The following is a 17,374-nucleotide window of genomic DNA, read 5'->3' on the forward strand; positions in this document are numbered from 1 at the left end:
GATACACCATTCACCCATGTGTCTCACCACCAGACACATCATTCACCCATGTGTCTCACCACCATTCACCCATGTGTCTCACCCCCAGATACACCATTCACCCATGTGTCTCACCCCCAGATACACCATTCACCCATGTGTCTCACCCCCAGATACACCATTCACCCATGTGTCTCACCACCAGATACACCATTCACCCATGTGTCTCACCACCAGACACACCATTCACCCATGTGTCTCACCCCCAGATACACCATTCACCCATGTGTCTCACCACCAGATACACCATTCACCCATGTGTCTCACCACCAGACACACCATTCACCCATGTGTCTCACCCCCAGATACACCATTCACCCATGTGTCTCACCACCACAAACACCCATGTGTGTCTCACCACCATTCACCCATGTGTCTCACCCCCAGATACATCATTCACCCATGTGTCTCACCACCACATACACCCATGTGTGTCTCACCACCACATACACCCATGTGTCTCACCCCCAGATTCATCATTCACCCATGTGTCTCACCACCACATACACCCATGTGTGTCTCACCACCACATACACCCATGTGTCTCACCACCACATACACCCATGTGTGTCTCACCACCACATACACCCATGTGTCTCACCACCAGATACACCATTCACCCATGTGTCTCACCCCAAGGTACACCATTCACCCATGTGTCTCACCCCCAGATACACCATTCACCCATGTGTCTCACCCCCAGATACACCATTCACCCATGTGTGTCTCACCACTACATACACCCATGTGTGTCTCACCACCAAATACACCTATGTGTCTCACCACCAAATACACCTATGTGTCTCACCACCACATACACCCATGTGTCTCACCACCACCACATACACCCATGTGTCTCACCACCACCAAATACACCTATGTGTCTCACCACCACATACACCCATGTGTCTCACCACCACTACATACACCCATGTGTGTCTCACCACCACATACACCCATGTGTCTCACCCCCAGATACACTATCCAGAGTACAGACGAGATGCGGAGGGAGCTGGAGCGGCGAGCAGCCATCATCTATCACACATCGCGGCCAAACTCCCCTGACAGCTACATGCTGGAACCCCCGGCGCGGGAACCTACCCCCCTCATCTACACCAGCTACAGGCCCGACACACCTCAGGACACCTCCAAATCAAAGGTAGTGGCAGACCTTTAATTCCAGACATCTTGGCAGGTTTTGTTTTTGGAATGAGTGAGTGAGTATGGTTTTACACAGCTTGGAGAAATATTACAGCATTATCTGATGGGGGAAACCGGAAATGAGCTGACACATTGTACTCATGGAATCTAACCCCTTAACCAGTAGGCTGCCTGACATCCCGTTTGTCAGATTGTTTGGTCTATATTCTAAATGTTGATTGGAGGCAGTGACCCTCAGTACATGCTGTCAAGGGCAAGCCCATGATCCATAGTATTTGAGTTAATCATATTAATTCATGATGGCCCAGTCGTCTGAGGCATCTTATTATTCCCCAGCACGAAGTGGAAGGGGGATAAAAGGAATGTGTGCCGTCCGTGCGTCCGTGTGTCTGTGTGTCCGTCTGTCACATTTCGTTTCCAGAGCAGAACACAAAAACCATGGGAGATATCTTAACTAAACTTGGCACATAGATAGGTCTAGTGGTGAACTGGTGCCTTTTGATAGTTTAGGATTTAAAAAAAAAATTCTTTTGAGTTTCCCTGACAACGACTTTGACTTAGACTAAAATTGGTGATAGTGCTCGTTACCGGAGCAGATCTTGAAAACCATACAATATTTCTTCACCACACTTGGCACATAGTTAGGTCTAGTGGTGAACTGGTGGCTTTTGAAACTTTTGGATTTTTTAGGTAATTATTTTTCGAGTTTCCATGGCAACGATTTTGACTTAGACTGAAAATGGTGGTAGTGCTCATTTCCGGAGCAGATCTTAAAAACAATACAATATTTCTTCACCACACTTGGCACATAGTTAGGTCTAGTGGTGAACTGGTGGCTTTTGAAATTTTTGGATTTTTTAGGTAATTATTTTTCTAATTTCCATGGCAACGACTTTGACTTAGACTGAAAATGGTGGTAGTGCTCGTTTCCGGAGCAGATCTTAAAAACCATACAATATTTCTTCACCAAACCTGGCACATAGATAGGTCTAGTGGTGAACTGGTGGCTTTTGATAGTTAGGGATATTTAAAAAACATATTTTTCTAGTTTCCATGGCAACGACTTTTACTTAGACTGAAAATGGTGGTAGTGCTTGTTTCGGGAGCAGATCTTGAAATATTTTTTCACCAAACTTGGCACATAAATAGGCCTAGTGGAAAACTGGTGCCTTTTGATACTTTGGGATTTTTTAGATAATTATTTTTCAAGTTTCCATGGCAACGACTTTGACTTAGACTGAAAATCACCAAACTTGGCACAGATCTTGAAAACCGTACAATATTTCTTCTTGGCGTATAAATAGGTCTAGTGGTAAACTAGTGCCTTTGATAGTTTGGGAGTTTTTACGATTGTTTCCTTAGCAAGAGCATAAGTTGGAAACCGTTTACATATTCTACAAAAAAATCTACACAGTGTTGTCTGAGAACTGTTACCATAATTACCTAATTGAGATGTATACCAAGGAACTGAGAAATCAATCGTAAGACGTTTGCTCTCTCGAATAAGTATTGTTGAGATGAGCAGATGTTTATCCAAATGTCCCAGGTGAAGGGAAACAAACTCAGTTTGTTTGTGTTGTCTGCTCCGACTTTTGCTAACTCCGTGAAACTTCAGACATATATTCCAGACCTGTATGTATGAATGTGGATGAGATATATTAGTTGTCCACTGATCCCTCAGGGCATATAGTGTGATCTGTGTGTGAGACTGTGTACCTCGCGTCTGATGGCTCTGGGTACACATGTTTACACAATGGGTACATCACTCAATATACTCCTACAGCTCGGTTGGCAACTTATAATATAACTGAATTACCTTTCAAAGCAGTGGTTAGCCCAACCCACACACACACTATTGATGTCACAAGACAAAAGAAAGTGAACATGAAATGTAAATCACTGTCTGGTTTGTAATCTGCTGGTTAACGGAGGTTGATGTTTGCTCCCGGACTCTTTGACCATTACTGCTTCAGTTACAGAGTCACCGACCCCCGAGACCGATGTCGTCTGTTCTGAAGGAGAAACTGGACCTAAAGCTGGACATGAGTCACAGAGCACAGTCGGCCAGGGTGGTGCGAGAACAGACTCCGTCCAGGCACCCAGCAGCAGCAGCATCAGCAGCAGCAGCATCAGCAGCAGCACTTGCTGTATCAGCACGTCACCTTAACAGACAGGACAACTTCGCCAAGGTATGTCAGTTGTGAATAATGGGTGCGTAGAGTTTCAGTATGGCTGTTATAGGATGAGTATTTGTTGTTTTATGGTATGAACCCTATATACCTATGTAGCAGTCTGCAGATACACAAACATGAGGATGAATAATGTAAATCTGGAAATTTTGCGAACAGGAAAGTACTGCAAAACTGCGAGTGACACACACTTGCAACTGATTCATGACAGTTATTTTTGAAGACCAACAAAAGACATAAAGAGGCATATTTCTTTAATTCACTTTCACACATTGTCAAACCAGCCAGTACATGAATGAATATAATCCCTCACATCCTGTGTTTCTCTAATTCCGCATTGTCTCTCATTGTGAGACTTATACTACTGCATGAATTCTTATAAAATTGTGGGGACAGTTTCCATACTAAAAGAAGAGTTGCAGTGCAAAGTTTGATATGTGTATTTTATGAAAAAATATGATGGTTTTTTTATGTTGTGAACTTAGAATTTATTTTTACTTCGACATTTGTGCAACCTATAACTTTAAAACTACATCATGGATTCTTTTCAAATTCGGGGTACAGTTTCTATACCAGTAGGAGAGATGCAGTGCTCACTCTTTGTCTTGTTAGTGTAAGTTCACTAACCTGCCACATCTCGTCAAGTAAATCCAGACATACGCCAGCCAGTCTATTCTAAAACACGCTACTCCAACCTCCCTTGTCAACTGCAACAACACATGCATCTATAGTTTAACAATCACTGACTGACACTGAGTTACCATTTCTTCATGCTGCTTTTTCACTTATCAAAACTATCATGTGCAAATGTATCTTTCATCTCTGGTAATCTAAACAGTCACAGTTAAGGTTAGTGTTAGCCACTCGCAATAATTTCATGGCGCAAAACTTAAAACCTTTACAATACTTAATTTATTCATTTAGACCTGCGCCCAGTTCTACAAAACCATCTTGGCGCTAAGATGATCATATCAGTAACTTCTAATAGAATAAATAGCTAGAAGATGACTGTTTATCTTTCCAGAGGCAATTTATGTCATAGATCCGAAGTGAGCGAAACAAACGATGGCTCTATGACATTATTCCCCAGGGCAAGATAAACTGTAATTCTTAGTTTCTAACTTATAATCAAATCTACTGCATACGTCTAAATCCCATCCCTAACCACCTTCAAATTTCTTGCTGCTGTGACCAAACACAAATGTTTCCCTACAGTAGACAGGTGACCATTTCATGACACATCGGATTGTGTAAAATAGCTAGCTATTACCATTCAGTTTTAGTATACTGGATCACTTACACTTATGCAAGACAACATTAATCTGAACATAACATAAGAAACATGTTGTTGTATTTAACTTAAACAAATGCAAGTTAACAATTTTGTAAGTCAACATTGGCGAGTAAGAAAAAGTCAGTTGAAGTGAGTCACACATGTTGACTTAATGTTACAGCTTCAGCCAATTTTTATGTTTTCAAACATTAACAATTTGATGCCAGATATGCATACCATTATTTGTTTTGATGAAAAGTAGTACTGTGACCAATGAAAAGCCGAGTTATTTATAGAAAAAGTGTTATTTCCAAGAACTTTATAGAACATTAAATACCCTCTATCTGGCTTACCTTATGGGTAAGGATGTACTTTAACATAGGCTTACGATAGTCATAGCTGTAGAAATTACGCCTGGGAACACTGGATGAAACAATCAGTACGTTTATTCTGCAGTGCAATCAGAGCCCCAACTGACAATAACATACACACAAGGACCCAATCAGCTCAGCCCTCTGTTATCTGCCATCTCTTTCTCTCTCCATCTCTACCCAAAACTAACTGCCCCACTACAACACACAATTTTAAGGGTAATGCTATTTTTTAGGGCATTATGTGAAGGATAAAACACGTTCCGAGGTTTTGGTTGAAAATGTAAACCCGCCTGGGAGGGAAGATCCTAAGGGCCGAAGGCCCGCAGGATCTTTCCGACCAGGCGGGTTTACATTTTCAACCAAAACCGAGGATAAGTGTTTTATCTGACTTATAAACCGACAAAGTTAATTCTAATTGAGATACGCAATAACGAGGATCTATATATGCGATATAACGAGACTATGAATGCATCCCTGAGCTATGTTGAGTGACGACTACAGGTGTCATGCACGTGCTGGTCGTGCACGCACGCATTGCCCGTGAGCGTCTCTGTCATAATGTGGACAGCTTACAGTCGAGTTTCATTTAGTGGCAAGATGTGGGAGAGAGAGGAAGGTGACGATTTATTTCTCACACAAACGAAAACTAAAAATGCAGATGACTGTGACGAAGAACGGCCCCATGAAGATGAATTTGTGTATCGTTTTAGCGACCCGTTAATGGCCTGCAAAGAATATCATTGTAAATGTCAACTTCAATTAAAGTGAAGAAAATCTAGTATTGCGGGTTTTTTTAAAAATAAAGGATATGGAAGTCCTGGGGACTTACTGTGGAAGACCCAGGGACTTGATCTGAAATATGTCACTTTTTATAACGAGGAAAATCAAGTCCCCGGCTTCCACAGTAAGTCCCAGGTTTTCTACGCAAGTAAAACCTCATGTGGGTCTTTCTCAAGTTTGAAGAAACCTAACGATCAATACAAATGAACACTCTGAGGTTTATAACATTTGCAGAAGCTTGATGTCTTCCTTAACTGCCCGACGAAGGAGGGCAGTTGAAAAGACCGAGGGCTTCTGTAAATGATAAAAGGGGGTCGTCTAAGTCTAATGATAGTCGTCTAAGGTGCTGCTATTCGCTGTGCAGAATTGTGTCCCTTGAGCACACCAGAAACCTATGATTGTGGGTTCGAATCCCGGTTCGCCCCGATTATGTTTCTAGGTCTGTCAGCACCATACCCTTGCTTGTGGGTTTCACCGAAGTGGTAAATGTCTGAGACCTGCATCACTTCGGGCTTTCCTCACACATTAAGCTGACACACTGCGATATAACTGGAATAATGTTAAACCCAACTCACTCACTGTAAATGATAATGCCCTGAAAAATAGCGTTACTGTTATTATAGCTAAAATGGATAGAATTTGTTATCAAATAAATATAAACAACAATATCAGTTTTGAAACATTTACTGCAATTAACACACAACAAATGTCACTGACCCACTTTTACAAATATGAAAACGTCATAGAACAAACCAGATAGGGATAGGTGACGTCACGTTTTTAAACGTCACCTATCCCTATCCCTATGACGCCACCTTACAACGGGCGTGATAATGCCTGTCGTCAAGCAATATGAGGGCATTGTCAAGTTACAGTTGCCCGCTCATTTCTGATAACATGCGGGCGGTTTATTGATAGTTCTATCCATTTTAGCTATAATACATCATAATCTCATAGAAGCTATTTACATGCACAACATGTAATGAATGCAAGGATACCAACCACAGTCAAGCGTCAAAAGAAACCGAAAGTGATATTGTGTGGAATGCAAAGGGAGATAACATATAGGCCACTTGAAAATATGGTCAGAAATATAGCCTTCATAGCAATAAGGTCGCTTTGTGGAACGGGTCCCAGTATGCCAACATATAACAGGTCCAGTTCTTTTTCAAATCTGGCTGTCCAGTAGATTTTGTTACTTTAAAAAATCTAACACTGAATATGTGTAGTGTTTTATAAAACTGTATACTTCACAGAAAATTGTCTAAATTCTGTTGGTTTGTTTCTCAGGCAGTGCGAGACAAGAAAAGTATCACAGCCATTAGACAGATCCTGGATGACTGTGTGAGCCTGGCGATGGACATCGTCGACGGTGATGCAGAGGAGGAGGATGAAGTGGAGGTAGGTGCTCACCTTAGACATACAGGACAGAAGTCTTCAACAGACGTCATGAACAATAAAGGGACATACCTACTACGTCATGAACAATACAGGGACATACTTACTACATCACGAACAATAAGGGGGGATAACTGCACCATGAACAATAAGGGGAGATAACTACTACCTCATAAACAATAAGAGGAGATAACTACCTCAAGAACAATCAGGGGAGATAACTATATGTCGATTCACCTGAAGTGATCAATCTCACTAGAATCAGATCTTATTTCATGCAACTGCTAAACAAAGATCTGAGGACTTTCCATTAGGTGTCACGTCAGAACGACCTTTCATCCGTCCAATCAGAGCGTCGCTTACCAGATGATTGAAGTGACAGTCAGAATGTGATTTCTAATCATGCAACCTCGACACTTTAACACGGGATATTCCGAACGATAGTTATGGGCTTAACGACTGAATCACACAATCTAGACCATCTATTAGCCATTCCAGAATGTCCTTTTGTACAGATTTCAAATTTTTAAACGAACATTTGTCAAAATATATAAGCGTGAGAAAACTGCCTTCTGATTGGCTAATGTCGACTTCTTGTCAGTCATTCCATTGGTCGGTCAAAGTTCACGCAAGGTCGGTCAGACGTGACCCGTAATGGGGTGGCCTGGGGTGATTTTAATGAGATTGCTGAAGTGATTTACTTATAGTATGTTCTCATTAGCACACCCCTTCATCTATTGATATTTACAAGACCATTATAATTTATGTGCGCCAAAAGCGAGGTTTACACTTTTATGAGTCAAACTGGACATGTGCACTTTGAAACCAAGGACTGAAGGGTGCATACAAATGTTCAGCTTGTAAGATCCTGTCCACCCTTCTGTTGCCATGGTTACACTGGTTACATGCAAACACTTAGTGCAGTGAAATACTTTTGCCAACAAGCAGATTCTCAGTGTGGTTACTCAAAGGCAACTGGATGTGACAAGCAAGTGGTATCTTGATGTCTTTACATGCTGACTTGTGACCCGTGAAGATTCAGGGTAGAATAGGTCTTCAGAAACCCATGCTTTCCATAAAAGGCGACTATGGTTGACGTACGAGGCGACTAATGGGATCTGGTGGTCAGGCTTGCTGATTTGGTTGATGCATGTCATCGATCCCAGTTGCGTGGATCGATGGTTATGATGTCAATCACTGGATTGTCTGGTTCAGACTTGATTATTTACAGACCGTCGTCATATAGCTGGAATATAGCTGAGTGTGGCAGTAAACAACAAACAAACAAACAAAACATGCTGGCTTGTATTGGTTCTAGAAGCTAATGACTGGCCAATTAGATAGCTAGATCCTATTTCATGAGGAATGAAACATTATTTCACCAAACTTTTTGACAAATAGGAGATAAGAGTTAGGATAGGTCTTCAGCAAGTCATGAGGTGACTATTCTTGTCAAAAGAGGCGACTAACAGGATCGGTGGTCAAGCTCTATCTTGGTTGATGCATGTCATCGTATTCCAATTGTGTGGATTCATGATCATGGCAACAATCACTGTATTGTCTGGTCCAGGCTTGATTCTTTATGTTGGAGTACACCACAGCATGACTACTTTACCTCCAAATGATGAGGTTAAAACAACTATACACATACATATACCTACATAACATTGATACACTGATTAACCAACTATAAACACATGCAATGTAACACAGTACCACAATAAACACTATATCACAGACTGGCCTTGGGAGTATGCAGTAGCTATAGTGTGCCGATCTCCAAGTATCCGATGGATATCCACTAGTTGCTGAGGAAAACTACTTGAGTGCTAGTAGTTTGAGAGTGAGTGACTTCAATATCAGGTCCTGTTTAATTAAACAAATATGAAAAGGAGGAGGTTGCAGTGCATTCTTTTGCCCTAGGTGCTCTTCACACTTGGCTGTGTAGGGAAATCATTCGCTGTGTTAACAGTGTAGTATAAATGTATCATTAATATTATTTTTAATATAATTTTAACTTTTCTGAGCCACACATGAATGAAATGTTCATCTGTAATACAACATTAATGTACTAAATCTTGAGCACACCAGAAACCTATGATTGTGGTTTGGAATCCCGGTTTGATTATGTTTATAATTTGTCAGCACCACACCCGTGCTCATGGGTTTCACCAAAGTGGTAAATGTCTGAGAGCTGCATCACTTTGGGCTTTCCTCCCAAATAAAACTGACATGCTGATATAACTGGAATACTGTTCAAAGTGGCATTAAACCCAACTCACTCACTCCATAGACAACTATGTATACACAGGACTATGTTATATGTTAGATGTGTGAAGACACTCAATGGACAGCCAGCCTCCCCACATGGGGTGGACAGTGAGCAGCTGGAGATCTGGGTTAGAATAGATCTTCAGCAACCCATACTTGCCGTAAGAGGCGACAATGCTTGTCATAAGAGGCTACTAACAGGATCGGGTGGTCAGGCTTGCTGACTTGGTTGATGCATGTTATCGTATCCCAAGTGTGTGGATTGATGCTCATGATGTCAATCACTAGATTGCCTGGTCAAGATTTGATTATTCACAGACTGCTGAAATATTGCTGTGTGCTGCGTTAAAAAACAAACAAACAAAACTTCCATGTCTGCAACACATGTTAGAAAATTGAAGTTGAGTTATCTCCCCTGGTTGAGTACTCGAGTCCATCTAAACCTGACCCTTGTTCGAGTCCTTGTGTGCCCATCAGACGCCTAACATGTAATGAACTGCATTAATTTTCCTCATTCTCGATTATTTACAGACTGCCATCGTTTAGCTGGAATATTGCTGAGTGTGGTGTTAAACAACAAACAAACAAACAGTCATGAACTGTTGCTCATGCTATCAACCACTGGTTTGACTTCCCAGACTAATGATTACATGCCACTGATGGTCTGTATGGTCAGGTGGTCACACTCAGTCACTTGGGTGATTGCGTGTCATCATGTCTGATGGTGTGGTTGGTTGCTCATGCTATCAACCACTGGTTTGACTGCCCAGACTAATGATAACATACCACTGATGATCTGATGGTCAAAAGACCTTACAGATAGGCAGATGGTTACAATGTGTGACCATGTGCCAAAATCTTGAATTTTGCTCGGGCCATCAACCATCTGGTTTATCTGGTCCCAGCTTGATTACTTACAAGATGTTGTGATAGCTATATTACTGAACAACATTCACGCACTATAAAATTGATGTCTATAATTACCGCAATTACTTTTAAATGTTAATTGCATCAAGTACCAATATTACATTTGTATAATTATTTCATCAGATTTTCTGAAGTAGTTTTCAATCTTGTTTGGATGAAAAGCATTTCCAGGTTCATCAAAGGTTTGAGAAATATTTGACCAAAATGTGTTGATCCAACATTTCCAGATAAGAGCAACTGTGACAAGCCAGCGAGTATGTATACCACACACAGTGTGTCTGTGTTAACAACCGTCAGTGTAGCTTACTTTCTCATTGTTCAGCTTCTACGTTCCTAGGTGTCCTTGTAGATCTCCCTCCACAGTAGTTAGATGTTGTGAATAGAACTTGTAGTGAATCACCGGTGTATTGAATGTTTCATACATCCATGCGGGAGTTTACACTGCACTGAGTGTTATGTTATAGCAAAATTATGTTCAGCACAAACAATGACTAGTCTTTCAATTCTAATAAATGTTTTACTATATGGTAATATTTGACACTACTGAGTTATCGTACATTTTGAAAGTGTGCCCCCTTTGACATGTTACACCAGAAATAGAGCAACACAAATGGTAGAGCGACATTGTCAGTAGTAGACTGTGGACTTGCCCCTTGAACCTGTTGGCCATTGTGTCCGTTAATGGTTAATGTCCTGACCTTCTTCTAAATACCTGGGTAATCGTTGTTGTGAGTTTCTGTTGTCATGATCATGTCTATTTATGTTGTCTCTGTCTATCATGTCTATGTTGCCTACAGTCTAATATGTCTATCTGTTTGTGACGTGTATTGAGAGCCTCCTGTCATTGGTTCAGTTGGTACTGGTATCCATATTAAATATTTCACTTGGAGTGTGCTTCAACCACATGCCAGGGCATGGTCCACACTTTGCAGCAATTGTCTTCGCAGAGTTACATCCCTTAGTCATGACAGGACACACTAGCCATGGAATTGTAGATCTACAGAACAAAGGGAGGCATTTAAATCACTGGTTGCCAATGTCAAATAACAACAAGTTTGGCATGAATATAAGGCCTACATCCAGAGAACTGTTCAGAGGCACTAAGTCATTAGCTCTTTGTCTTTGGATGAGGAATGTTTTTAATTCAATCTGAAACTTGTGTTCTGGAGATGAGCGGAAAGCTTGTTCCACATGTCAGCATGACTTGGGAAAAACTCTGTCAACATAGGAAAACATTTATGAAAGTAGTACTAGTTGTAAGACTAACTAACCTAAAAACACCTATTGTGATAAACAGCATATGCATTGCATCTGAGAAATAATAAAGAAATTACATCATTTTTAAATGTTGAATGTTATGAAAGGTTCATTAATCAGATGAATGTAAGAAGAAATGTATGTTTACTAAGGTGACATGCAATGCCACAAAAGTGTGACATGAGAGGTCAAAGTGTGACGTGAGAGGTAAAAGTGTGACTTGAGAGGTAAAAGTGTGACATGAGAGGTCAAAGTGTGACGTGAGAGGTAAAAGTGTGACGTGAGAGGTCAAAGTGTGACATGAGAGGTCAAAGTGTGACGTGAGAGGTAAAAGTGTGACGTGAGAGGTCAAAGTGTGATGTGAGAAGTAAAAGTGTGACATGAGAGGTAAAAGTGTGACGTGAGAGGTCAAAGTGTGACGTGAGAGGTCAAAGTGTGACATGAGAGGTCAAAGTGTGACGTGAGAGGTAAAACAGTGACATGAGAGGTAAAAGTGACATGCAATGCCACTAAAGTGTGACATGAGAGGTCAAAGTGTGACATGAGAGGTAAAAGTGTGACGTGAAAGGTAAAAGTGTGACATGAGAGGTAAAAGTGTGACGTGAGAGGTCAAAGTGTGACGTGAGAGGTAAAAGTGTGACGTGAGAGGTCAAAGTGTGACGTGAGAGGTCAAAGTGTGACATGAGAGGTCAAAGTGTGACGTGAGAGGTAAAACAGTGACATGAGAGGTAAAAGTGACATGCAATGCCACTAAAGTGTGACATGAGAGGTAAAAGTGTGACATGAGAGGTAAAAGTGTGACATGAGAGGTAAAAGTGTGATGTGAGAGGTCAAAGTGTGACGTGAGAGGTAAAAGTGTGTCATGAGAGGTCAAAGTGTGACATGAGAGGTAAAAGTGTGACGTGAGAGGTCAAAGTGGGACATGAGAGGTAAAAGTGTGACGTGAGAGGTAAAAGTGTGACATGAGAGGTAAAAGTGTGACATGAGAGGTAAAAGTGTGACGTGAGAGGTAAAACAGTGACATGAGAGGTAAAAGTGACATGCAATGCCACTAAAGTGTGACATGAGAGGTCAAAGTGTGACGTGAGAGGTCAAAGTGTGACGTGAGAGGTAAAACAGTGACATGAGAGGTAAAAGTGTGACATGAGAGGTAAAAGTGTGACGTGAGAGGTAAAAGTGTGACATGAGAGGTAAAAGTGTGACGTGAGAGGTAAAAGTGTTGCATGAGAGGTGAAATTGTGACATGAGAGGTCAAAGTGTGACATGAGAGTTAAAAGTGTGACATGAGAGGTAAAAGTGTGACGTGAGAGGTCAAAGTGGGACATGAGAGGTAAAAGTGGGACATGAGAGGTAAAATTGTGACATGAGAGGTCAAAGTGTGACGTGAGAGGTAAAAGTGTGACGTGAGAGGTAAAAGTGTGACATGAGAGGTCAAAGTGTGACATGAGAGGTAAAAGTGTGACGTGAGAGGTCAAAGTGTGACATGAGAGGTCAAAGTGTCATGAGAGGTCAAAGTGTGACATGAGGTAAAAGTGTGACATGAGAGGTAAAAGTGTGACATGAGAGGTCAAAGTGTGACGTGAGAGGTCAAAGTGTGACATGAGAGGTCAAAGTGTGACATGAGAGGTCAAAGTGTGACATGAAAGGTAAAAGTGTGACATGAAAGGTAAAAGTGTGACATGAGAGGTCAAAGTGTGACGTGAGAGGTCAAAGTGGGACATGAGAGGTCAAAGTGTGACATGAGAGGTAAAAGTGTGACATGAGAGGTAAAAGTGTGAATATGACATGTAAAGTGTGTGAATGTGGTTCAAATGAAAATGAAATCCATTTCATGTTTGAGTGTAATAGCCTGCGATGCCATTCGTTACAAATATTTGACAGTATATGGTCAAATAAACAGTGTTGATAAATATCATAAATCAATTAGCAGTTATTTTACAAAGAAGTAATTCATTTATTTTCTCCTTCACTTAGGATCGGCTGGGTTTAAGAAACTATAAATGGTTTAATGTGGGAGTAGGGCCTGCAATACATCTGTTGCCTCAAGCAATGCAATGCGACTGTTGTGCATCTTTGCATCCTATCAATTTCAGGAACAACAACAACAACAACGTTTATTTTGACTCCCCTGTTTCATATATGTCCACTTCTGTGGGTCCTACTTTAGAAAATATGTTTTGGATGCCATACGCTATCAGCTTATTGGCAAGATAAAAAAAGACCAAATTCTGCATTATTTGGTTTTTCTATTTCACCAAAATTTACAGTTGACAGATCCGTGAAACAAGTAAAAATATGTGGCCTACATACACTATTGTCTGCCTGACTGAGCTATCTCCCCTGGTAAGGTACTCGGATACTCGTCAGTCCTAATGCAGATCCCATAGCTAGTCCTTACTTTGTTATCACGCACTGAATGTCAAGTTTTTTGTGATGGGGTAATAAGTTAGTATTGGGTAGTTGTGGTCTTAGGCTCAGTTGAGAGTACATTGTAAGGGTGGGCAAAATGCCAAATGGTGGGGTATCCAAAGGATGCCACTCTCTTTCTTCATTTGCAAACACAGAAATGTGTAAGTGATGATACGAGTTGGGGCTGAAAGTGTGTGTTTAGTGTTCTGCATCTAATGATTTGAGTTTTGATATTGGGACAGATTGTCAGGACTAATATTCCTAATGACCCCAGGGTGCTGTTGTACAAAACAACCTTAGGGCTATGACTGTCGTAAGCCTGTGTTAAGGTATGGGAGTTACGACCTCAGCGCTCCGACTGTCGTAAGTCTATGTTAAGGTATGGGCGTTACGATCACCTTATTGCTAAGATCGCTTTGTACAACGGCACCCTGGTCCGTGTGACAGACAGTTTACAAATAACTGGACACACAGTTGGAGCGGGGGTAGGTGGTAAGGCTGTCTGACACCTACACCCTGCCGGCTACCCATGTCATAGACTCAGGCCATGCGGTGCCCCTTTGTAGTGAAACACTGCAGCATTAACAAGAATTGGTGTGCTCATGATATGAGATCTCTCCATTCCAACAAAGACATACTTATTTGTACCCCATATCAGATGAATATGTTTTATCCACGACGAGGATCAGCCTAATTGTGGAGTTTGCTAGTCATGCAAGAGAAGCTGGTCACAAGGGGAAGGGAGACACAGATTTAATTATAGTACATGTACTACTGCTTGGTTAATGAGCTATCTGTGAATCTTATCCGATGTCCTTCAAGTGATGGTTCATTTCATGTTGGGTCATATTTCATGTCTACATACAGTGGCATACATTTGCTGATTTCGGCGGCCTCTTCAGGCCTCTTTGTCTATACTTGTGTGTCTTGAAATGTCAAGGGAGGGGCGATCGAGTTCCTGCCCAAACACTCAACCACTGACATTGGCGAGTTTATTGTTCAGCAGGCCCTGATACAGATTCGATTAAGTCGTGTGTACTTTTCATATTGTGTTTACATGCCTCCTTAAGTCGTAGGTAGCAATCCGGATGTGGTCTTCACAGTGTTTGAGCTCTTATAGCTGCCACGTCTGTGAAATTATGGCTGATGGAATGTAGTAGGGTTGTATGTACATGTCATTATGTCAGTGCACATGGCACGTACATAGCAGTGTATTGAACACGTTTGTAGTCTGGTACCAGGGCCTCCTGTCTTGTTTATCACACGTACTGTCGGATAATATATGATTAATGTCTCCGGCTGCATGCTGTAATATGTGTACACAATGTTCCTATGTGTGCTTACATCATGTAACATGTAATCAAAACTTGTACATACTTATGCTCCTTTGTACAGTAAGTGTCAATATGTTTACATTTGGTGAAGAGGTCAGCTTCAGGTTAGGGACTGGACATTTATTATAGGGGGGTGGGGCGGCCAGTAACATTGGGAGGGGGAGGTGGGGGCGCCCATGAAAAAATGACACAGCGCAAGGGGGGTGGGGGGGGTGCCAAAATTTATCACAACTTGTGGGGGGGCATGAAAAATGACACAATTGTGGTTTTTCAAATATAAATGATGTAAATTTGATTCCATTATTTAGGGACTGATCATTCGATATGTGTGTGATGGGGGCATGAAAAAATGTTACATAGAGTGGGTGGGGCTCAGCCGAATATGATACAGTCCTAAGGCCAATCTCAGTCCACCCCACCCCACCCCACCCCACCTTCAGCCCTCTATAATAAATGACCGGTCCCTCAAATTTGATGATGTACAGGGGCAAAGCTAGGGGAAATTATTTTCATATTTGATACTCGTAACACTGATCAAACACGAGCAGGCCAGTGCAACGTATCTAAAACAGAGCTATGCCACTGATATTTTGTATTTTAATTTCTTATATACAAACATTTTAGTTCCAATTAAGGCCACTAAAGCCATACCGTTATTAGTTTTATCTTCAGCTCAGGTTGTCCTGCATGGCTAGGGTAGGTGGATATGAAAGTGAACATAAGTTGTGTCTGTGAAATTGTTGTAGATTTATTTTCTTCACTTGACCTTGTGGATTGTTTTATATTTTTTTCGGATTTAAGGAAACAACTGTTGGATGTTCACAGGTTATGGTTTGATCCGGACTGCATAACTGTAAGGTTGTGTTATTGAGGGATAAATTGTTAAAACTGTTCAGTAATTGATACTTTTATCCATCTTCTCATGGCAAGGGAGTTAACTTATTGTAAAAGTCCAGTTTTCACCCTTGCCAGATTAGGCTGCAATTATGGAGCTAAATTTTGGCTGGACTAGCAAGTCTATGCATGGTCCAATCCAAATTGACAACCGTTTCATAAACAACATGAATTTCAACGTGCAGATTTCGGTCGACTGCAGGATTTCCAAAGAATGTGTACCATCAACTGGACATTAGAGATATTTTCCAGATTTTTCATGACTTTAATCAAGGTGCTTACACGATTTGGTGCACTTTGTGAGGTAAGATCTGTTTTGTTCCAATCTACATGTTGATCATCAATCAGATCGTTTTGACTGGGTGCCAACTTTTGGTTTAAAGCAAATACAAGTGATATGAGAGTTGCAATCTGATTGGTCAATAGGAGGGACATAGAAGGGACATAACTCATAATAGCCACTGGTGGTGCTACAATTGAGCCCAGAAATTCCAACAATAGTGGATACTGGACTTTCAGAGTCAGTTACTCCCTTGCCTCGGGAAGATGACTTTTATCTGACACCAAACTTTTAACCTGCTACCTGAGAACATTCATGCCTGTTTGTTCTTTGTATTAGATGTTTTACCTGCACCAGTCCTTACTAATTTGTATACTATTTTCCTTCCATTACAGAGCAGATGGACAAATAGAAAAACAAGCAACCATTTTCATCCTTTAATTGTGGCTATTGCCTCAAGCCAGTCAATCCATTAGTTGTGACTATTGCCTCAAGCTAGTCAATCCATTAGTTGTGACTATTGCCTCAAGCCAGTCAATCCATTAATTGTGGCTATTGCCTCAAGCCAGTCAATCCATTAATTGTGGCTATTGCCTCAAGCTAGTCAATCCATTAGTTGTGACTATTGCCTCAAGCTAGTCAATCCATTAGTTGTGACTATTGCCTCAAGCCAGTCAATCCATTAATTGTGGCTATTGCCTCAAGCTAGTCAATCCATTAATTGAAAAATGAAAAGTGTCACCTAAAATGTCTTGTTGATTGGAATAGCAAACCATTTTATGGTTTTC

General features: G+C 41.2%; 1 protein-coding gene across 4 annotated transcripts in view; it reads left to right on the plus strand.

Moving 5' to 3' along the window:
• The window catches only part of LOC124113053, an 83,600-nt gene that overhangs the window by 41,653 nt on the left and 24,573 nt on the right, over nucleotides 1–17,374 (plus strand). For 3 of the 4 annotated variants that reach the window (XM_048399849.1, XM_048399851.1, XM_048399852.1), the window contains 3 exons: nucleotides 1,015–1,198; nucleotides 3,174–3,389; nucleotides 7,107–7,217. In XM_048399849.1, the coding sequence (XP_048255806.1) occupies nucleotides 1,015–1,198; nucleotides 3,174–3,389; nucleotides 7,107–7,217 (511 nt within the window). The remainder of the gene's footprint in view (nucleotides 1–1,014; nucleotides 1,199–3,173; nucleotides 3,390–7,106; nucleotides 7,218–17,374) is intronic. The other variant, XM_048399850.1, reaches the window with a different exon arrangement.

This window comes from Haliotis rufescens, unplaced genomic scaffold, assembly GCF_023055435.1.
Source record: "Haliotis rufescens isolate VD_foot unplaced genomic scaffold, xgHalRufe1.0.p SCAF_2, whole genome shotgun sequence".
Taxonomy (NCBI): Eukaryota; Metazoa; Mollusca; class Gastropoda; order Lepetellida; family Haliotidae; genus Haliotis; species Haliotis rufescens.